The sequence below is a fragment of the Hipposideros armiger genome, unplaced genomic scaffold, assembly GCF_001890085.2.
Source record: "Hipposideros armiger isolate ML-2016 unplaced genomic scaffold, ASM189008v1 scaffold_760, whole genome shotgun sequence".
NCBI lineage: Eukaryota > Metazoa > Chordata > Mammalia > Chiroptera > Hipposideridae > Hipposideros > Hipposideros armiger.
The window spans coordinates 331,437-354,635 of record NW_017732110.1 but is presented as its reverse complement, the minus strand read 5'-3'; the positions used below and the strand labels follow the sequence as shown (position 1 = coordinate 354,635).

Below are 23,199 nucleotides of genomic sequence, written 5' to 3'. Positions count from 1 at the left end.
GAACACTTGAGGGATGCATTAACAAAGAAACTTATACAATATTTGAGAAAACTAGATTAAAATCTAAAATTAGTATTTACTTTCTTGTTCTTTACAAGTATACTAAAGTTCTTTTAAAATGATACTTAGGATATTTCAGATAAATTACAGTTTAACCCTCCATCGGGCACAACTGATTTCACAGATTCATTGCACACAAAGATGTTGCTATGAAATACGTCTTTACTGTACTAAGTCATAAACCCGACTGACGATAGGTCATGGTAGAGGGGCAAGATACAGAAGCTATGAGTCACAATACTTAACTGTTATATATTTGAAAATTTGTGTGCAATGAATCTGTGAGATCAGTTGCGCCCAATGGACAGTTAAAAAAACATATTTATTAAGGTTTAATAAAAATGTGTTTGCATATGTGTATTTTATACATAATCCTCTTCCCAAATGGATTTGTAGTAACTTAACAAAGATATATGTAAGGACTAAGGAAAAATTAAGATAAATGTATCAGAATTCTGTGTTTCTGCTGATAGAAACACAACCAAAATTGGATATAATCAAGCAAACAAAAACAGTGAATTTAATATTTATTACTGCAAAATACAACAATGAAACTGGCTTCAGAAAAAGATTTAGCAGTGGCTTAAATGATATAGCCAAAATCTCAGTTTTTCTCTGTTTTCCTGGTCTGCCTTTCAATATCTAAGCTTCAGCCTTAGGCGCTACATTAACCCCATTGCCCATACATTGCTCCAGATTTCCAGAAAAAGCTGCAGATATTTTCAGGTATCACAAACAGCAGACTCCACATGAGTTTAAGTACATTTTATTCTTAAATATTATAATATTACAATGAGAAATGTACAGTTATTTCAAGGACGTTATTCTGTGTTGCCAGGAGTCGTAAGCTGCCAATTTGCATTTCCGTTAAGGCTCCTTTCTGGTAATCAGCTTATACCCTGTTTACTAAATACAAAGCTATATTGACTTGGTTTTCGTAACATCATTGTGTCTTTATATTATTAAATTTTTTTTATATACATGCTCATATTTTCCATACTTCAGGTGCCTGTGGGTAACATATCTTTTTTTTTTTTTTCTGACTTGCAGCTCGTTTATAAATATTTGAATCACATTATGGGATTACTAGACAGACTTTCAGCCTTGCTTGGCCTGAAGAAGAAGGAGGTTAATGTTTTGTGCCTTGGGCTGGATAATAGTGGCAAAACAACAATCATTAACAAACTTAAACCTTCAAATGTAAGTATCTTCTTTGTTAGATGCATTTTCTGCTAGAGGAAGTTAATGCAAAATTATTTTGTTTGCCATTATAGCTTCATATAATCATGGTTTGAACCATGTTAACTTTGTAGAACCTTAAAGTAATAAGTATCAGTCAGCCATAATTTGCAGTGTGTTTTATGCAGGTATATAGGTAAATCTTGATTATTTGAACTGGAATGTTTTCCAAATGTCTTTTTTTCTCAAAAAAGCTTCACAGATTTGCCGAGTTTACTTTCAGATAGCATTGCCTTCTTTGGGGCTCTCTTTAGAAGAGGAGCAAAACAGAGGGAAAGGTAAATCATTTCAATAGGCTCTATGGGTAATTAGACAGTGTCCCAAGGGAGTGGTATGCATATCAGGAGTAGTAAGCAAGATGACTTGAAGCCATTTAATAAATATATGGACATATTATTTTAATAACTAAAAAATATATAAAGCTAACACATTCAACACCACATGAAGCACAAGTTAAAGCTAGGTTCTGTTGCATATAAAAAAAACCCACATACCAGTGGACTAAATAAAATAGAGGCTTCTTTTTCTGTCATCTGAATAATGCCAGAGGAGGTATTCCAGGGCTTGTGTGGCAGCTACACGGTCACAAGAGATCCAGGCATCTTCCATCTTTCTGCTCTGCATCTTCCATCTCTTTCTCTAACTGGTTTTTACCGTCAAGATCTCCACATGGTCACATTGGTTTTAACTATATGTCTAGACTGTAAGTCACAGGGATGGGAAAGGAACAGGGAAAACAAATAAGCCTTCTTGCTAAATAAGCCTCTTTAAAGAGCTTACCCAGAAGCCCTAACGACTCTTACTTACATCCCACTGGCTACCCCTATCTCTAAATGAGGCTGGATTTGTTTTTAAAGCAGGGCATATTACTGCTTTCAGCAATAATAGGTGTCCTATAAGTATGGAAGAAGGGGAAAGCCATATGGGGTAGATAATCAGCATTTACAATTGTGAATACGTTTATTCAGGTAACAACCATTAGTCAAGTAATGAAAAGTGTTGAGTAAAAAGATAATATGGAAGCACAGACAATGGGAAAAATTAGGAAGCTGGTACCTTAAAGACTGGATGAACGGACAATGGTAATTAAAGGTAGACTTCATTGTCTCTAAAACAGTGCTTCAGGTTGGGCAGAATGAGAAGCCTTACTGCTCCATTTCTTTTGCAGCAGCTTCAGTTTTACTTTTGTTTAGTTGGAGATTGCTTTGGAATTATAAAAATGCCATTATTTCTTTTCTTCCAGTCATTATTACCTCCTACACAGATGAGTTTACCATGTAAAAATAGCTAACTGCTGGTGTATTTTCAGGTGGGAGTTAGGTTAAGGCAGCTGGGATAAGGTGAAATGGATTTGGAAGGTAATTTAGGTGTTTTAGGGGGGCTCCCCAAAAGAGTTGGCAATCAGGTAAGATATACATGCTGAAGTCAGGCTTTATTGAAAAGATTGATTTTGGAGGACAGGGTTTAGGCCTGGCCAGAGGACTTGCTAACACTCTCTTGAATTGAGGTTAACCTCTCCAAATTTCAAGATTTCCTCCTCAGGGAAAGATGCAACTCTTCTAGGTTTACTGCATAGTTAAGAATAGATGAGAATAAATGCATGCTTGTGATAATCATGTGGCTCTCAAATGAGAGAGAGGCAGAACCAAGGATATTCAGTTCCATTTCACAAACTGAGCAAAGAAGTCATTCCCCCCACCCCACCCCCCACCCTCAACCCCCATGGAGAGGAATAAATTGAGAGAGAGGAAATAGAGAAACTAGGAGTGTCATTTTAATGGAGTTTTCTCTATGTGGAAACAGGAAAAGAGATTCTTCCCCAGTAAAGAAAAGAACAGGTTAAAAAGCCGACTTACATTGGCATCCGTCTCCTGACCTAGGTGATTACAAAAAAATTTCTTTATCAGTCCTTAAGAGGAAGATAGGGCATCCTATCCAATTGGATGGGGTCCAGAATTGAATTTAGAGAACAGTGCATGTATGGTAAAAGCAGAACCATACCCATCTGTGCCTCAAAGGTTATTTATGTTTGTTTGTTTGTTTATTTGTTTGTTTGTAAAAGGGGTCTCAGATCCAAGTACAAAATGATTTAAACCAGAGCCAGAGTTAATGGCCCACAAATGGACAAACCCTCCAGTGCCCACTGTACTCAAATTGGGAGAAATAACATTCAAAGAACAAAATAGAGATGACAGTCTCTTCCTCTGCCATTCCCAATAGTACAGTGATCTTCTGTCCCCAGACATGGTTTTTAATATAGGAATAATTTTTTCTGTGGATGGAAACAGCTTTCTTCCAAAAACAGAATTGGTTTTTTGAAGACACTTGATCTTACGGAATTTTTTTTTCATGATTTCTTCTGTCATTTCTAGAGATTTGGAGCAGGAGAGACAGGAGGCAGCATTGGCTCCGTCTGTCATCTTAAAATCTTCTGATATCCCCATTTCAGAGTGGCCTAATGACAGACCATGATTGACCCTGCCTAACACATCACATTAGTCAGGGAGAGCCACCAGGAAAACCGGGGTACATAGCCAATAACTAAAGCTTTCTAATTAATCTTATGTTGATTTCCAGCATCCCTGTATCTCTGTTACCTCTGGTGAGTTATGGAACTAGCCTAGACTAGCTCCCCAGCTCTTTTAAGGGGATCACCTAATTTTTGATACCACTTCCTGAGCCTTAATCTTTAGGCCACTATCCTCCTATCCTCTCCTCAAAATAATTGACCTCTAGATCCTGAGAGCAGACTCAATTGCTTTGCTCTTTTAAAAAAAAAGTTGATGATAATAGCCAAGAAGCCACTTGAAATACGACTTTTTTTTTTTTTTTTTTTTTTTTTTTTTTTTTTTTAGCTGAGCCATCCTGCTACCTGTTGTTAGCTCAGCGGCTGCTCAGCTCGGGCCGGGACTCGAACCGCTGTTGCTCAGAGCTCAAACTGTTGGGCGAGCTCTTAATCAACTGAGCCACTCAGCCGGCAAAATAGGACTTTTTAAAGACCCCAAAACCTCTGTCACTCAGATATAGATGTAACACTTGCTTCCTTCATACCTTTGAACCCTTGAAGAGGCTCTTGTGAGCTTACATTCACTGTTAGAAACATTATTTTAGTGGATAAATGAATTACAGACGTCTACAAGACTATCAGAAAAGTCTTACAAAAAATTGCAAATCTCATTTTTATAGTAAAGTAGTCTCTTATTTTTTTGTGGATAATATCAGTTTCTAGGTAACTATTTAGATACTTCCTGCCCCAAAATGGTTTTTAATATTAAGTTGTCCTAATGTTTATTATTTATATATTGAGATTGCTGGTGTTTTCTAAACTAATGCATAAGGAGAGAGGGGGGAAATTTTAACCTGATCACTCTTTTCAAGTATCTGGCCTTAGCTGTCATTTTCTTAGAGATGCATTCTATGAACACCTTTCTGTTAAAATTCCCACTTTCCCCCCATTTCCCAACATAAATGCTCTCATTTTATCACATCATCCAGTTTTATATTCTTAGCATTTAAAACAACCTGAAATTATCTTGCATGTTCAGTTGGTTACTTGTTTATTTAAATTTTTCTTCATTATAAATTTAAATTCCATAAAGCATAAATCTTATATTGTTTAACACTGAATCTCAAATACCTAGAATATTGCTTGGTAATTAATAAATTTTTGGACAAATGGACTGATCAGTGATTTTTTTTTTTAATTTTCATTTTTGATCAGGGAATGATGATTGATTAATTATATCCCTATAAAGTAAAGCAGGAAATTAAAGGGGGGACTTCCATGGAAACAAAGAGCTTGTGAAGAATCTGGATGATTGTGGGGAGGTTAGCCGAATATCTGAATTACAGTTCAGTGAAGACAAGGTTACTGTTTTCTGCGATTTTTTAAAATCTTTAACTTCCTCACTTTTTTTATTGTTGGTATGTTTTTCCTAATAATAATAGCTGATGATTTTATCACAAGATTGGCACATGAAAACCCTTAAAATCAAAAGCCGGGTATTTTGGGACATTAAAAATTAGGAATCTCTTTATTCCATAGTTTGTCGTGCAACCAAGGAACCCTAAGATGCAAGCGAGGCACAAATCTGAGTAGCAGGAAATAAATTCTGTCTAACGTAAACAAAAAGAAAGATATTTTTGGAAGAATACTAGGCAGTTTATAAGATGGAAGGAAAAGCTGAATAAACAAACTTCAGAAAGGCAAAACGAGGGCCGCTCCGGGAATTCCTTTTCACCAGCACATTACCATTGAGGTGACCGTGCTCCAGTGACTTTCCAGCTTCTTTCTGTTTGAATTTTAAATTTCCAGAATAGACTAGCAAAATGAGTGTAATGGGAGGCAGCAATTTCCCCTCTACCCCTCCTGTTTTCATATAAAAGCAACAAGATGTACTGAAGGTTTTTTTTTTAAAGTTATGCTTGTGGAAGTATAGAAAATTGGGGACAAGAATAAAATCAGTGAAAGTATAATTATAATAGCAAACATTCGTTGAATATTGCTGTGGACCAGACGCTGTTGAGTATTTTACACCATTCACTCATTTAATTCTCATGATAACGTTATGAGTTAAGGGTAATAATAATAATATAGTTCACATTTGCGAAAACTGAGGCTTAGAGAAATTCAGTAACTTGTCTAAGGTAGCATATTAGCAATTAGGGATAATTAGGAGTAATTAGGAGGCTGTTACACAAATTCAAAGCAAGAAATGATATGGGCCTGACCTAAGTTAGTGAGACAGAACCAATAAAGCTTGGAGAATGGTTATATAGAAAATGTTAAAAAGGGAGGAATCAAGAATAACTTCTAGGCATCTGGATCAGAAAGTGGATAAAAAATCATTCAAAAGGAAGAACAGTTTTGATGGTGGAAATGTAAGGAGATGCCTTGTTAAGTACTCAGTATAAGGTGTTTTACTTGCCTGTGGGTCCGCTGTGCTCTTGCCTTGCGCACTTGCAGCCTCTTCTCCACAAAGAATTCCCCTCAGTGTTCTTCAAGACCCTACCTCCCTTACTTCATTACATACAGCTCTTGCCCTTACGGAGGACACTAAGCACACAGGCCTTCTAAGTGGTGAGTTTCTTTCTGTCCTAGGGTCATTGCACTGGCTAATTTCTTTGACTAGAATGTTCTTTCCCAAGATCTTGCCATAGCTTTTCTCCTTCTTGATATTCACTCCTGGGTCAGATGTCACCTCCTCAGCGAAGCTTTTCCTGAGTACCCTTCTTCTATGCCTCATACCAATTGCACCCCATCTCCTGTCACCTTTCATTGCACTTATCACTGCCCAAAATTATGTTCATTTGTAAATTAGCTGTTCATTGCTGTTTATCTCCTGTAGATTATAAACTGCATGAGAGCAGGGACCATGTATATTCACCATCTACACATGAGGGCAGTTCCCAAAGCACATACAAACTCAATAAGTATGTGTTGAAAGATTAGAAAGTCCTAAATTTGAGCTCAGGGTGACTTACCAAACCACTTTAAATTCATAATAACATGCAGCAAACCACAAAATGTGAATTAATACAAACATGTTATACAAATTCATAATTAGTAAGCCTTAAACTTCTATAAAGAATTTACAGGGCCGGCCGAGTGGCGCATTGGTTAAGAACTGGCTTGGGATGCCAGAGGGCCCCGGTTCGGATGCCACATATGAGGGCCAGTGACACTGCCCTCCACAGCTAAGATGCTGAACAACAGCTCAACCTGGAGCTGGGCTGTCGTGGCGACGGCATAGGCTGCAGCCCCTGCTGCAGTGGGTTGCCATGGGCTACCGTGTATAGCCAGCAGCCAGTGTGAGCGGCCAGCAGCCGCAGTGAGTGGCCATCCAGAAGCCGGCGACTGATCTGCCTCACCCGGGAAGAGCGCAATGATGGTGCCAGCTTGGGCCAGTGAAGCAACTAGGCTGAAGAACAAAAAAAAGCTTGTCTGTTCCCCTTCCCCTGATTCCCCAGCGCTGTTCCCCTCCTCCAATTCCCCAATAAAATCTTAAAAAAAAAAAAAAAGAATTTACACACAGTGATTCCCATTGCAAAAATTATAATTTAGTCTAATTGTGTCATTTCCTTAGTGGCAGATTTTAGAATTGGAAAATCTGGATGCCTTTTTTTAACCGAAGGAAAAAAATTCATCTTTGATAATTGGAAATTCCTATACTTTTTCTTTTCTGTTAAAGGCTCAATCTCAAGATATAGTTCCAACGATAGGATTCAGCATAGAGAAATTCAAATCGTCCAGGTAATTTGCTTATTATACTTGTGACTAAGAAGTTGTGGGTGAAAATGATAATATTACATCTACCTAGTCATTCCTCCTACTCTTAGAAAAAGTAATTTGTTATTTCAGAAGCTGGTACAAAATATATTTATACCACTACCTCTGGATTATTTTCCAGAATTTAAAGTTTAGACAAACTCTGATAACATCACTTGCAAAAAAACTCATGTTACTCATTGCAAAATCATATTTGTATTCAATAAATTTATTTTATGGTATTTGTACTTGAAAATTGGCCCAAGATGAATATTGTATATTCAAGAATGGTTTCTTTCTTGAAAGAATTTAAAATTTAAGTGAAAACAATTTTAAATTTTAAGTGAAAGCTACACGTTAAAGTTAGTAGCTTATAATGTAGTCACATTTTTTTTTTTGTATTTTTGTAGTTTGTCTTTTACAGTGTTTGACATGTCGGGTCAAGGAAGATACAGAAATCTCTGGGAACACTATTATAAGTGAGTATGTTTGTGAATTTTGGTTAACCAGATGGGTATATTTTAATAACAAATAATGATTAGATATTCAAATTCAAATAATCGTATAGGGTGGGTTGTAGTGTTTATTTTTCATATAATTTAAGCACATTTTCCAACTTTAAAAAAAAGTACAGGGGCCAGCCGAGGGGCGCAGTTGGTTAAGAGTTGGCTTGGGAGCACGAGCTCTGAGCAGCAGGGCTGCCAGTTTGGTTCCCACATGGGCCAGTGACAGTGCACCCGCTACAGCTAAGATGGTGAACAACAGCTTGACCTGAAGCTGGGCTGCTGTGAGTGGCCAGCGACAGTGTAGGCTGCAGTGGGCTGTGGTAAGCTACCGTGAGTGGCTGGCAGCCCGCATGAGCGGCCGACAGCCGGTGTGAACTGCCTTGAGCTGCTGTGAACGGCCATCCAATGGCCGGCGACTGACCTCCTCAGCTGGGAAGAGTGCAGTGATCATAATACCAACATGGGCCAGTGCAGTGGCATCCTCCACACTAGACTGAAGAATATAAGGGACAGCAACTTGTCTGTTCCCCTTCCCTGATTCTCCCAACGCTGTTCCCCTCCCCCAATTCCCCAATTCAAAAAAAAAAAGTACAATCTTCACGTTACTTCTTAAAATGCATGAAATCCTTCATAACCTTGGGCCTTTGCATATGCTGTTCTGTTTTTAATACCCTGTTCTACCCTACTTCTCTGCAATTTAAGGTTAATATATTCATGCTTTAAGAACTAGCTCAAAAGTTACCTTCTCTTTGAAATTTCACTGTTTTGCCCAGTTATTCTGTCCTCAGTGTTCTTACAGCACATTCACATCCCTGTAATCATACTTATTGTGTCTTAAAGTCATATGGCATAGCTGCCTCCCTGATGAGATTATGAACTCCTCCTCAAGGGTAGGTATTATTGCTCATTCAGGTTAATTTTTCAAGGCCAAATATGATGCTGAGCATATAGATCAGTAAATATTTATTGAATAAATTTAGTTGAAGTGACTACTGTCCAACAGCTGATTCATTTGTCCTACAAGCAATTCTAAATGATATTTTCAGCATATGCAAATCAAGTGCTCGCTATTTATGTTAGATCAACAGCTATCAAGTTAAGGGTCCAAATGTGTTTGTTACACCCTCTCAAGATTTGCATATGGTATAAAAATGAATTCATTACCTTCTAATATTGCTAGGACTACTCATTTAAGGGCAGGCAGTGTAACTCACTTTTGGAGTCTGAAACTTAAAAACAGCATCCCTTGACCAAATGCCCTTTTGGACTTATGAACTCTTACCTTGAAATCGTATGCGATGACTGTCAGATCAGATTTTTATTTTGATTGATTAATTATTTTCTGCTAATGTGGGAACAAACATTGTATTCCTCAGATATGAACCAAGAAGATTTATTTCAGATATTCTTTTCAGTGAGTGCTTTAATAGATTGAAGGCCTATTTAAATCTTGTAGATACAGATGACCTCTGAGGTAGAGGGAAAAGAGGGCTTCAGATCTAAGGGTCAGTTTGGAAAGGAAAAGTGGCATGTTTCTGGTATCCTGCATTAAATTTCCTAGGGAAATGTGAGTTGTTTTGTTTTTTAAGAAAACCTGAGTTTTCAGTATAGGATTTTTTAATTCCTGCTCCAATTAGTCGGAATTTTTAAAAATTCATTTTAAAAAAAATGTATTTACTTTAACTACTTTTATAAAAATAACACTTATTTTAATTACACTGAAAAATCGTAGAAAATAGTACTTCAAAAAATGGAAACTTTCTGATTTTAACTCCTTTTTCTTCAAAATCTTTTTCAAAGAAGTTACTGAATTCAGGAATATTATACATAAACTGTAGGTTGAATGGTTATCGAGGAATCTATAATAATAGTAAATTTATTTCTTGTATCTCTATACTTTTATGATTATTACAGAACAAGCTCATCTCAATCTATCAGACTGAAAGAGATTAAAAAGATTAATTAACTCTACTGTAGGCAAAAGGAGTCACTTACAGTGGGAATGTTAATCTTTTTCAGGGTAATTTATCAATATCTGTTAAAATGAAAAATGTTTGTGCCCTTCAGCTACCATTTTCACTTCAAAATGTACGCTATAACTAGGACTAGTCAGAGTCAAAGATATGCATAGAAAGATGTGTTGAGCATTGTTTATAATGACATTTTTTTCATATCTCAATTATATAAAGAAAAATATTATTATTAATAAAAGTATGTGCTTAGTTTATATATAGAGAAGAGAGTTGTTAGTGGAATATGCACCAAACCATTAATAGCATTTGTTTGGGGAATAATAAGATTATAAGGGAAGTTTCCTTTGTCATTTATATGATGTTGTAATTTTAATATATGATTTCTGCATGCTACTCTTACAATATAAAAAAGTTATAAAATATAAGGAGTATACATTTTTTTAATGTTTAACAAACATAGAAAGGAATATTAAAAAGTGTTACCTATAAATCTCACTCCAAATAAATTTACCATTGTTTAATCTTTTTGGTGTGTTTTCTCTTTTTGGAATTATATAATGTATACTTTACATAATTGAGAAAGGAGCCGTCTAAAATTATGTGTAATATGTAGTTTTTATCCTGCTTTTTAAGTTAACATTCTGTGATAAGGATAAATCAGGAAAAACATACAAACAGTATAACTCCAGTGGCTGCCTAATATTTTTTCATGTGCCTGTGCCAAAATTTGCTTAATCATTTCTGTTTTGGGATATGAAGGCTATTCTCAGTTTTTGAAGATTATAAATAATCCTTCAATTAACATCTTGTAGCATAAATCTTTTTCACAGTTCATGTTTCCTTAAATATTAATACCAGAAATAAAATTACTGTCTCAGAGATTAATTATACAACATTTTTAAAGCCCTTGATAGATATTTCCAATTGTACCAGTCTCTATATCCACTAGGAATGTGTGATTGTGATAATCTGCATTCATTTTTTTTAATGATAGGAGAAAATGGTATTTAAAAAGTTGTTTTATATTTATGTGATTACTAATGACATTGAACTCTAAAATCTTAATTTATGACTTGAATAAATGATTCACAAAAAAGTATAAATGTCCAATAAATATATGAAAAGATAATGAACTGCACTAGCAATTAGTGAAATACAAAGTAAAATAATATGTTGTTAGAATGGCAAAAATTGAAAAGAAAAGTAAAAGCCATGCTGACAAGAGGATAGGAAAAATGCTGGTGGTAGTATTAATTGATACAACATATCTGGAGGACAACTTATCAATGTTTATCTAAAATCTAAATTCCATATGTATTTCTAAAAATTTTATTTATAAGAATATATGTTAAACCTTCAAGAAACTTTAGAAATGTATTTAGGAGGATATTTATCTTGAAGTTTTTCATAATAATAAAAATTGGAAATAACCTATAAATCCAACAATAGAAGTTTGACACAATATTTGATGACACATCCATGCAGTGGAATACTTTATAACCATTAAAAAGAAAGAGTGCAGAGGGAATCAGTGATTTTTGAAGTGCCGCTGTGATCTATAAGTGAATCCTTAAACTAGTTCAGTGGCTGGCTATCAGCTTAAAAAATGAAATAGAATGAAATAAAAGCTATTTGTAAGTATCGTTTCAGGGGATTTAGTTCAAATATATTTATGTATACTTATGTGTCTGTTGCATCTTAATGTAAAATGTATGTCTCACTATGGTTATAGTAAAAAATATTTGAGAAACACTAGTGTAGAGCTTTAATGTTTCATATAAATGTAGTTCAGGCTATACTACAAAAAAAATCAAGGAAATGTACATATGTATCAGAAAGGCAGGGTATAAAATAGGATTCCATTTATATAGATGTAAATATTCATATGTGACTACACAAAGAAAATGTCCAAATTGATTTACATGAAAACATTAATAATGATTATATCTATGTAACAGGGTTATGGTTTAACTTGTATTTTTTTTTAATTATTGAAACAAGTCGTTAAATCTACCCTACACATATTATCATCTAAATGAAAAGAAATTGTTTTACATGAAATATTAATGGCTAATATATTAATCACTCATGAATTAATAAGAAACAGCACCAAAGCTTACAATGATTAACGGACATAGGACTTGAAGAGGTAATACACAGATTAGGACATGCAAGTGAATAGTAAACATAGAAAAATGTATACATTTATCTTTAATTTTTCTCATTGTTTCTATTATACAGAGATGGACAAGCCATTATTTTTGTCATTGACAGTAGTGATAGATTAAGAATGGTTGTGGCCAAAGAAGAACTTGATACTCTTCTTAGTCATCCAGGTACGTGTGTGTCTGCCAGTCCACGATGTCTGTGCTTGGGGGTCTGTTTGCATACGGTAATTTGTTCTTTGGTGTCAGCAAAAAGTGGTGCGTGCACTATGTAATTATCTTTTATTTAAAAATTTTTAATTTGAAAACATTTGTTATACAAAACTCATAATATCTTTACTTATTGCACCATATATTTTTTAAATTGCAAAGCTTTTTGCATTGTTTTTCAGGTCTGTGACGTTTATTTCCCCCAAAATAAAAATTAAAATGCCCTTTTTTCTGATTGCATAAATAGTGTGTCAATAGCCAACAATGCAGATAGAAAAAAAAAATAAGGAAGAAAGTAGAAATCCATATATTTCAACACTCACATAAAATGATTTTGGTTATCATCTTTTCATGCATGTATGTGTGTATGTATGTATAATTATAGCATTTCTTACATATTTATTGTGGGAACGCTTATTAAAACACATCTTTTCTCCTTTATACTCCCAGCTGCCAGACATCCACTCCCCTTTTGAGATATCAGTATTAACGATTTGGTATTTTTTCCATCATACCTTTATATATCCATATATCTGTATCTACTATCTATATTACACACACACACACACACACACACACGCACACACACATGCACGCACACGTACCAAAGATACATATATAGGGTTGGGAGCTATGAGGACTGTCATTGTTATTTGCTAAAATAGGATTATATTCTATACTTCTGCACCTTCCTCTTCTCAAATAACACTACATGATGGAAATCCTTTCAAGTCAAATTGCATGTATGTGATTATTCTTTTTAATGGTGCCTAATATGCCATTCTATAAGTGTATCACAGTGTGTTCACCTATTGATGGATATTCTTTTTTTTGTTTGTTTCACACTATAAACTGCTCCAGTATGTATTGTGGAGCTCTGTATTCCTTGCCTTACTCATATCTGAAAAAAGATTTTAAGTGGTCTTTGTGCTAGAACTTTTAGAAGAGCACGATGATGTAAAAGAAATGTGGATTTGTTAGAAATGGAGCAGAAATAGCATGGGTCTTTATAACAATTCTTGCTGTTTAACCACAATATCTTTGGTATTTTTATCAGAAAAACCTCAAGCTTATTCAAATATTTTTTGGGAAAAATTATCCAGCCTGTGCTTTTTATGTGACTTTTTCACTTAAAAAAAATATATTGGTCTTTTATCTGGGTTGGGAATGCATTTTTGATTATGCATTCCCTTTGTGTTAATCTTTTCACTTTCTCCTCAAAATGTGTTGTAATGTTGACCAATAAAATGAAATCATTCTTACAGAATCTGCTTCAAACATAATGGGAACCTTGATTTTTTTTCTAATGAAGCTTTATCTGTGTATCTTTATGTACTGATGCATTTATTTTATGGGATAGATTCCCACAGGAGGGATTTCTCAGATGAAGTGTATAGGAACTTTTTAATTGAAATATAAGTTGTATACAATGAAATGCTCAGATCTTCAGTATATAGTTCAGTAATTTGACAAATGTGTACACTCATGTAACTACACTCCTTATCAAGAAGCAGAACATTTTCATCACCCCAAAAAGTTCACTCAAGCCCCTTCCCAATCAATACCCACACCTGGTGCCGAAGGAACGAGTAATCTGATTTCTATTACCAGAATATTTTTGCCTTTTCTACAATTTCATATAAATGGGATGGGGGGGAGTACATACATTTTTGTGCATAGGATTTTTCATTCAGCATGTTTTTGGGAGTCACTCATGATGTTTCATGTGTCACTTGTTTATCCCTTTTCTTTTTATTGCTTTGTAATATTTTATTATATGAATATGCCAGTTTATAAATCTAGTTTCCTATTGATTGACATCTGGGCTGTTTCTAGTTTAGTGTTATTATGAATAAACCTGCTATGAACCTAATAAACCTGCTGTTGTGAAAGGCTTTTTGTAGACATGTGATTTTATTTCTCTTGGATAAATTCCTAGTAATGATAATGCTGGGTCATAGGGTAGATGTATGGATAATGTTTCAAGAAACTGCCAGATTATTTTTCAGTGAGGTTAATACTATTTTGCATTTCAACAGCTATGTATGAGAGTTTCAGCTGCTCCATATCCTCTCCAATGAATGATGTTAAGGTTCTTTCATTTTAGTCCAGGGGTTCTCAACCTGTGGGTCGCGACCCCTTTGGGGGTCAAACGACCCTTTCACAGGGGTCGCCTAAGACCATCGGAAAACAAAAAGATATTTACATTATGATTCATAACAGTAGCAAAATTACAGTTATAGAGTAGCAATGAAAATAATTTTATGGTTGGGGGTCACCGCAACATGAGGAACTGTATTAAGTGGTCACAGCATTAGGAAGGTTGAGAACCGCTGTTTTAGTCTTTCTACTGAATGTACAGTAGGATCTCATTGTGCTTATAATTTGCATTTTCCTGATGACTAATAATGTTGAGCACTTTATCTTGTTGTATTGGCCAATCTTATATATTCTCTTAAAGGATGTCTTTTTAAATCTTTGCTCATTTGTTTAATTTGGTTGTTTGTCTTCTTATTATTGATATATAAGATTTATTTATATATTCTAGATTTAAAGCCTCTGTCAAATATATGTTTTAAAGATTTTTTTCCAGTCTGTGGTTTCCTTTTTATTTTCTTCACAGTATCTTTTAATGAATAAATGTATCCAATTTTTATGAAGTCTAATTTATCACTTTTTTGTATGTACAAGTTTTCTATAGACTCTCTAAGAAATGTTTGTCCTAAGATTGCTAAGATATTCTCTTATGTTTTCTATAATATCTTGGTAGTTTTAGCTTTTATATTTAGGCCTGGGGTCCATCTTGAATTAATTTTTGTGCTTTTTTTGTTGTCTCAGAATCCGTTTGTTGAAAAAATTTCCTTTTCCTCTGAATTAGTTGTTAAAATCGCTTGACTTTCAGCCTTATCAATTATCATTTGACTGTGTATAGGTGGGTCTATTTCTAGACTCTGTTCTGTTCCATTGATCTCTTTATATGTCCTTTTACACTGTCTTGATTACTATAGACTTATAATAAATCTTGAAGTCAGATAAGAGAACTCCTCCAACCCTAGTCTGCTTTTTAAAAATTATTTTGGTAGTTCTAGGTCTTCCATACTTTTAAATAATTTTTAAATCAGCATGTTAATTTTTAAAGAAAAACCTGCTGAGATTTTATTTTGATTGCATTTGGGAATAATTCACATTTTAACGTTAGACTTAACATTGAATGTTTCAACTCATGAACATGGTATGCCGTCTCACTTATTCATGCTTTTCTAAATTTCTCTTGTTATCTTTCACAAATTTCTGTGTAAAAGTCTTAAACATCTTTCATTCAATTTATATTTTTTATATTTTGGAAGCTATTGTGAATAGCACATTTTGTTTCATATTTTAATGGCTCATTGCTAGTATGTGAAAATATCAACTTTGTATTCTAGGGCAGGGGTCAGCAAATTGTGGATCGCGAGTCACATGTGGCTCTTTGGGTACGTTCTGTCTCAAAAGTTTCCCTGGAAGAGCCAATCCTGTCCTTCACAACAATTTAAAAATTATTCGAGAGCCATAAATATATTTCTACAAATAAGGAAAATTTAAAGTAATATTATAAATGAAACTATGATAGTTTTATTTTCATTTTCAATTTTACTTCAGAGCCACATGTACGTACCCAAAGAGCTGCATGTGGTTCGCGAGCCGCAGTTTGCCGACCCCTGGCAGCTCTTCCATATCAAAAGTTTGCCGACCCCTGTTTTAGGGCATTCTTAAATTTATTTAATAATTTTTCGTAGATTTCTTAGAATTTTCTGTGTATAAAATCATGTTTTTGCAACAACAAAACATTCTACTTTTTTTTAGTTTTTATGCCTTTTATTCTTTTTCTTGTTTTATTGCATTGGCTAGGACCTCCAGTACAATGTTGAATAGAAGTGGTAAGTCTTGTTGTATTCCCATTACTTTTAATTGAGATATAATTGACATATAACATTATATTAGTTTCTTTACATATTCTATTAGATACAAAGCCTCTATGAAATATATGTGTTTTAAAGATTTTTTTGTGTGTGTACAAAATAATGATTTGATATTTGTATATACTGTGACATTACCACAATAAGTCTAGTTAACATCCATCACCATACTTAGTTACAAAATTTATTTATTTATGTTTTGCTTGTGGTGAGAACTACTCTCTAAGATCTACTCTCTTAGTGACTTTCAAATATGCAATACACTACTATTAACTATAGTCACCATGCTGTAAATTACATCCCAGGACTTATTTATTTTATAACTGGAAGATTGTACCTTCCCACTTTGCCTACTCCTCACCCCCTGCCTCTGTCAACCACCAGTCTGTGACCTGTATCTATGAGCTTGTTTTTTGTTTCTTTATTTTTAGATTCCACAAATAAGTGAGAGTATATGGTGTTTGTCTTTCTCTACCTAACTTATTTCACTTAGCATAATGCCCTCAAGACCCATCCATGTTGTCACAAATGACAGTACTGCATTCTGTCTTATGGCTGAATAATACTCCATTGTATACGTATATGTATGCCACATTTTCTTTATCCATTCATCCATTGATGGATACTTAGGTTGTTTCCATATCTTATTTCCATTCTTTACATTTAATATTTTACCATTAAGAATAATGTGAATTGTAGGATTTTTCTATACATCTTTATTAGGTTAAGGAAATTTTTTTATATTCCTAATTTTTTTAAAGTTTCCATCATAAACTAATGTTATATTTTTCCAGATTCTTTTTCTATATCTTAAAGTGATAATGTGATTTACATTACTGATTTCCTTGTATAAAACCAATCTTACATTCCTGGATTAAATCTTGTTTGATCATGGAATATTAACTTTTATATATATTATTGAATTGGGTTTGCTAAAATTTTGTTAAAGATTTTTGGTTTTGTGCTCATGAGGGTTTTTTTTTTCCAATTAAATTTACTGTGGAGATCTTGGTTAATAAGAGTATATAAATTTCAAGTATACAATTCTATAATACATCATCTGTATATTGCATTGTGTGCTCATCACTCGAAGTCTGTAGTCCTCTATCCTCACTATAGGTTTGACCTCTTCAACTTCCCCCCACCCCCCTTCCCCTCTGGTAACCACCATACTATTGTCTGTGTCTGTGAGTTTTGTTTGTTTGTATTGTTTGTTCATTTGTTCCTTTCTGTTTTATATCCTACATAGGAGTGGAATCATATGGTTCTTGTCCTTTTCCATCTGACTTATTTCACTTAGCATGATACTCTCAAAATCCATCCATCATGTTGCAAATGGTAGTATTTCATCTTTTCTTATGCCTGAGTAGTATTCCACTGTGTATATGTACCCCATCTTTATCCAGTCATCCATCGAAGGACACTTAAGTTGTTTCCATTGTCTTGGCTACTGTGAATAATGTTGCACTGAACATAGGTGCACATATATCTTTATAAATAAATGTTATCAATTTTTTCAGGTACATACCCAGAAGAGGAACTGCTAGGTTATATGGTAGCTCTATTCTTAATTTTTTGAGGACACTCCATACTGTTTTCCATAGTGACTGTACCAATTTGTATTCCCATCAGCAATGTATGAGGGTTCCTTTTTCTCCACAACCTCTCCAATACTCGTTATTTCTTGTTTTTTTTTATAATAGCCATCCTAATAGGTGTGAGGTGGTATCTAATTGTGGTTTTGATTTGCATTTCCCTAATAGCTAGTGAAGTTGAGCTTTTCATGTATCTATTGGCCATTCGTTGTCTTGGGAAAACTAACTGTTCAGTCTTCTGCCCATTTTTAAATTAAATTATTTGTTTTCGTTGTTGATTTGTATGAATTCTTTCAGATAATGTTTTAGATAATTTAGAGTATTTTAGATAATAGCCCATTATCAGAGGTATTGTTTCCAAATATCTTCTCCTATTAGGTTGGCTGCCTTTTTTTTTTTGTCAATGGTTTCTGTGACTGTGCAGAAGCGTTTTAGTTTGATATGGCTCTGTTCATTTATTTTTGCTTTTATTTCCCTTACCTTTGGAGTCAAATTCATAAAATCCTCTCTGAGACCAAGGTCCTTATGTTTAGTACCTGTGTTTTCTTCTATGTATTTTATTGTTTCTGCTCTTATATGTAGGTCTTTGTGCCATTTTGAGTTAATTTTTGTGGTTGGTATCATTGGTAGTCATTCTTTTTCATGTGGCTTTCCAAATTTCCCTGCACCATTTATTAAAGAGACTTTTTTTTCTGTATTGTATGCTTTTGGCTCCTTTATCGAAAATTAGTTGCCTATATACATGTAGGTTTATTTCTGGGCTCTCAGTTTGGTTCCATTGGTTTCAGTGTTTGTATTTCTGGCAGTACAATAATGTTGATTATTGTAGCTATGTAGTATAATTTGAAGTCAGGGAGTGTGATACCTCCAGGTTTGTTCCTTTTTCTCAGGATTGCTTTGGCTATTTGGGGTTTTTTCATTTTGTAATTTCATACAAATTTGATGATATTTTTGTTCTGTTTTTTTGAAAAATGCCGTTGGGATTTTGATGGGGATTGTATTAAATCTGTGTATTGTTTTGGGTAATATGGTCATTTTAACTATGTTCGTTCTTCCAATCCATGAACACAGAATATCTTTACATTTTTTCTACCTTCTTCAATTTCTTTCAATAATTTGCTATAGTTTTCAGTATATAGGTCCTTCACATCCTTTAAGTTTATTCCTAGGTATTCTTTTTTTTGAAACTACAAATGAAAATATTTTTTCATTTCTTTTTTAAAACTCTATTGTTAGTATATAGGAATGCAGTGGATTTTTCTATGTTGACTTTGTATTTTGCAACTTCACTGCATTTTTAAATTCTAATAGCTTTTTGGTGGAATCTTTAGGGATTTTTATATAAAGAATCATGTCATCTGTTAAAAGTGAGAGTTTGACTTCTTCGTTCCCAATTTGGATGCCTTTTATTTCTTTCTCTTGCCTAATTGCTCTGCCTAGGACTTCCAGTGCTATGTTGAATAACAGTAGTGAGAGTGGTCATGCTTGTCTTGTTCCTGATCTTAGAGGAAAGCTTTTTAGTTTTTCACCACGAGTGTATTAGCTGAGGATTTATCATATATGGCCTTTATTATGTTGAGGTACTTTTCTTCTATACCCATTTTATTGAGGTTTTAATCATAAATGGATGTTGTATCTTGTCACATGCTTTTTCTGCATCTATTGATATGATCATATGATTTTTATTTTGTTAATGTAGTGTGTCACATAGATCTATTTGCGTATGTTGAACCATTCTTGCACCTCTGGAATGAACCCCACTTGATCGTGAGGTATAATCTTTTTAATGTATTGTTGTATTTGATGTGCTAATATTTTGTTTAGGATTTTTGCATCTATATTCATTCGAGATACTGGTCTGTAATTTTCTTTTCGTGTGTGTTGTCCATGCCAGGTTTTGGTATCAGGGTAATGTTGACTTCATAAAATGAGTTAGGAACTATTGCCTTTTCTTCAATTTTTTGGAAGAGTTTGAGAAGGATAGATGTTTAATCATCTTTGAATGTTAGGTAGAATTCACTAGTGAGGCAGTCTGGTCCTGGACTTTTATTTTTGGGGAAGTTTTTGATGACTGTTTCAGTTTCCTTACTTTTGATCATTCTATGTATATTTTCCAGTCCTAAATGATTCAATATAGGAAGGTTATATATTTCTAAGAACTTGTCCCTTTCTTCTAAGTTATCAAATTTGGTGGCATATAGCATTTCATAATATTCTTGTATTTCTTTGTATTTCTGTGATGTCCATTGTAACTTTTCCTCTTTTGTTTCTGATTTTGTTTGAGTCTTTTCTCTTTTTTCTATGGGGAGTTTAGCCAAAGGATTAATTTTATTAATGTTTTCAAATTGCATTAACTTTTTTCTGCTCTCTTTTTGTTCTCTATTTCATTTAATTCTGCTCTAATTTGTATTATTTCCTTCCTTCTACTGAGTTTGGGCTTTGTTCTTTTTCTAGTTTTTTAGGTTGAAATGTTAGGTTGTTTATTTGAGATTTTTCTTGTTCCTTTAGGTAGGCCTGTAATGATATAAACTTCCCTCTTATTACTGTATTTCTGTTATTACTGCTGTCCCCAAAATTTTGGTATGTTGTATTGTCATTCTCATTTGTCTCTATGTATCTTTTGATCTCTTATTTCTTCTTTGACTCAGTTATTGTTTTGTAGATTGCTATTTATTATCCACATATGTGTGGGTTTTCCACTTTCGTTTTGCAGTTGATTTCCAATTTCAAGGCATTGTGGTTGGAGAATATGCTTGGTATGATTTCAGTCTTAAATTTCTTGAGGCTAGTTTTGTGTCCCAGCATTGGACTATCCTTGAGAATGTTCCATGTGCACTAGAGCAGAATCTATATTCTGGTGTTCCAGGATGAAGTGCTCCATAAATATTAATGATGTCCATTTAGACTGTGTCATTTAAGGCCAATATTTCCCTTTTGATTTTCTGTTTGGATGATCTATCCATAGCTGTCAATGGAGTATTTAGGTTCCTTACTATAACTGTGTTTTTGTCAGTTTCTCTCTTTAGTTCTGTTAGTAATTGCTTTATATACTTTGTTACTCCTGGGTTGGGTGCATGTATATTAATAACTGCTATGTTTTCTTAATGTATTATCCCCTTTATCATTATAAAATGCCCATTTTTGTCTCTTATTACCTTTTTATCTTTAAATCTATTTTATGAGATATAAGTATGGCTACACTGCTTTCCTCTGGATGACGTTTGCTTGGAGTATCATTTTCTCCCTCCTTCATTTTGAGTCTGTGCTTGTCCTTGAAGCTGAGATCTGTCTTCTGATGACAGCATATAGTTGAGTTTTGTTTTTTTGGTCAAACCCGCTACTCCCTGACTTTTAATTGGTGAGTTCAGTCCATTTAAATTTAGGGTGATTATTGATACATGAGTATTTCCTATAGCCATTTTATCTCTTGTTCTTTGGTAGCTCTGTATCTCCATTCTTTTCCCTTGTCTTTCTGTCTTTTACTTTTGTGAGGTGGTATTCTATGATTTTTTACCTCCATTTCCTCTTTTTTTATGTTATGTATCTCATTTCTAGATTTTTTTTGAATGGTTATCATTAAGTTTTTGTAAAAGAAATTTCATATACATAATAGTCTTTTTCCTTTAGCATGCATCTTATCTCCATACCCCTTTGTAAATTCAGACCTTTGCCCCTACCCTTCATGTTTTTGTTATCACAGATTATCTATTTTTATGCTGTGAGATTGTTTCCACGTTGTCTTTCTCACTCGCTCTTTTTTTTTTTAACTTTTTTTACCTCCTTTAACCTGTATGTTATATTTAAGTGTTTGATACCCTATTCTGAACAAGGATCGCAATTTCCTGCTTCTGTCTGTTAGTCATCTTGCTCATGTTTTTATTTTCCTTTGTCTTTTTGTTTGAGGTAGAAAAGCACTGTTCAGTATTTCCTGTAATGCAGGTCTTGTAGTGGCAAATTCCCTCAGCTTTTGTATGTCTGGAAAAGTCTTTATTTCTCCTTCATATATAAAGGATAACTACTGGAGATATTAATCTTGGCTGGTGATGTCTCTCTCTCAATAATTTGAATATTTGATTTCACTCTTAGCTTGTATAGTTTCTGATGAAAAACCTGATGATTATCTAATGCGAGTTCTTTTAAAGGTTACCATCTTCTTCTCCCTGACTGCCTGGAGAATTCTTTTTTTATCATTAATTTTTGACAGTTTTAATATAATGTTCCCTGGAGAAGGTCTTTTTGAATTGAGATAATTAGGTGTTCTGTTAGCTTCTTGGATTTGAGGATCCAGCTCTTTCCATAGACTTGCAAAGTTCTCATTCATTATTTGTTTGAATAGCCTCTCTGTTCTCTTCTCCCGCTCTTCTAGTTTACCCATTATTCTTATATTGCTGTTTCTAACGGAGTCAGATAGTTCCAGTAGAGTTCTTTGTCTTTCTTTCTTTCTTTCTTTCTTTCTTTCTTTCTTTCTTTCTTTCTTTCTTTCTTTCTTTCTTTTTCTTTCTTTCTTTCTTTCTTTCTTTCTTTCTTTCTTTCTTTCTTTTTCTTTCTTTCTTTTTACTGTTGATGCTCTCTCTTCATCCACCTGAGTCATTTCTAAATTTCTATCTTCTATGTAACTAATTCCTTCCTCCATCTGGTCAGCTATATTTCTTACTCACTAGGTCATTCTTTATCTCTTTTATTGAGTTCTTCTTCAGAATTTGTTTGTTTGGTTTTTTTTTGTAATAGTTTCAGTGTTTTTGTTGAAGAACTCTTTTTTGTTCATTGGTTGTATTTCTGAGTTCATTGAATTGCCTTTCTGAGTTTTCTTGTGTCTCACTGAGTTTTTTTCAGACCTGCAGTCTTGAATTCTCTGTCATTTAAATCACATTCTTCCATGTATTGGGTTGTCAGAAAAGTCATGACGCATTTTTGCAATGAAAAACAGAAAAAATACATCATGAATCATTGACTTTTCTAACAACCCAATATTTAAGTTTATTTTCTAGAGATTTTTTTAATTTTCAACAATCTGAGTCCCCTTGTTATCTTGGTTTTTCATTATGTTTGATGGATTCATTCTCTGTCTGGGCATTTGTGGGAATGGAAACTTTTTTTATTTAAGAATTTGACACTTCATTGTTAATCAGGTTGATAAGTAAAGGTCTTTCTTTTGTTTTCCAGAAGGTGGCACTGAAGCACAATTTTTATTTTGTCTTACCTGCACTTCTATGGTTTTGGGGATCTC

The 23,199-nt window shown here is 33.9% G+C and overlaps 1 protein-coding gene across 4 annotated transcripts in view; it reads left to right on the top strand.

Moving 5' to 3' along the window:
- ARL6 (ARF like GTPase 6) overlaps positions 1–23,199 on the top strand; it is a 72,187-nt gene that overhangs the window by 33,542 nt on the left and 15,446 nt on the right. For all 4 annotated transcript variants that reach the window (XM_019628222.1, XM_019628223.1, XM_019628225.1 and 1 more), the window contains 4 exons: positions 1,111–1,260; positions 7,491–7,552; positions 7,978–8,046; positions 12,288–12,382. In XM_019628222.1, the coding sequence (XP_019483767.1) occupies positions 1,138–1,260; positions 7,491–7,552; positions 7,978–8,046; positions 12,288–12,382 (349 nt within the window). In that variant the 5' untranslated portion in view covers positions 1,111–1,137. The remainder of the gene's footprint in view (positions 1–1,110; positions 1,261–7,490; positions 7,553–7,977; positions 8,047–12,287; positions 12,383–23,199) is intronic.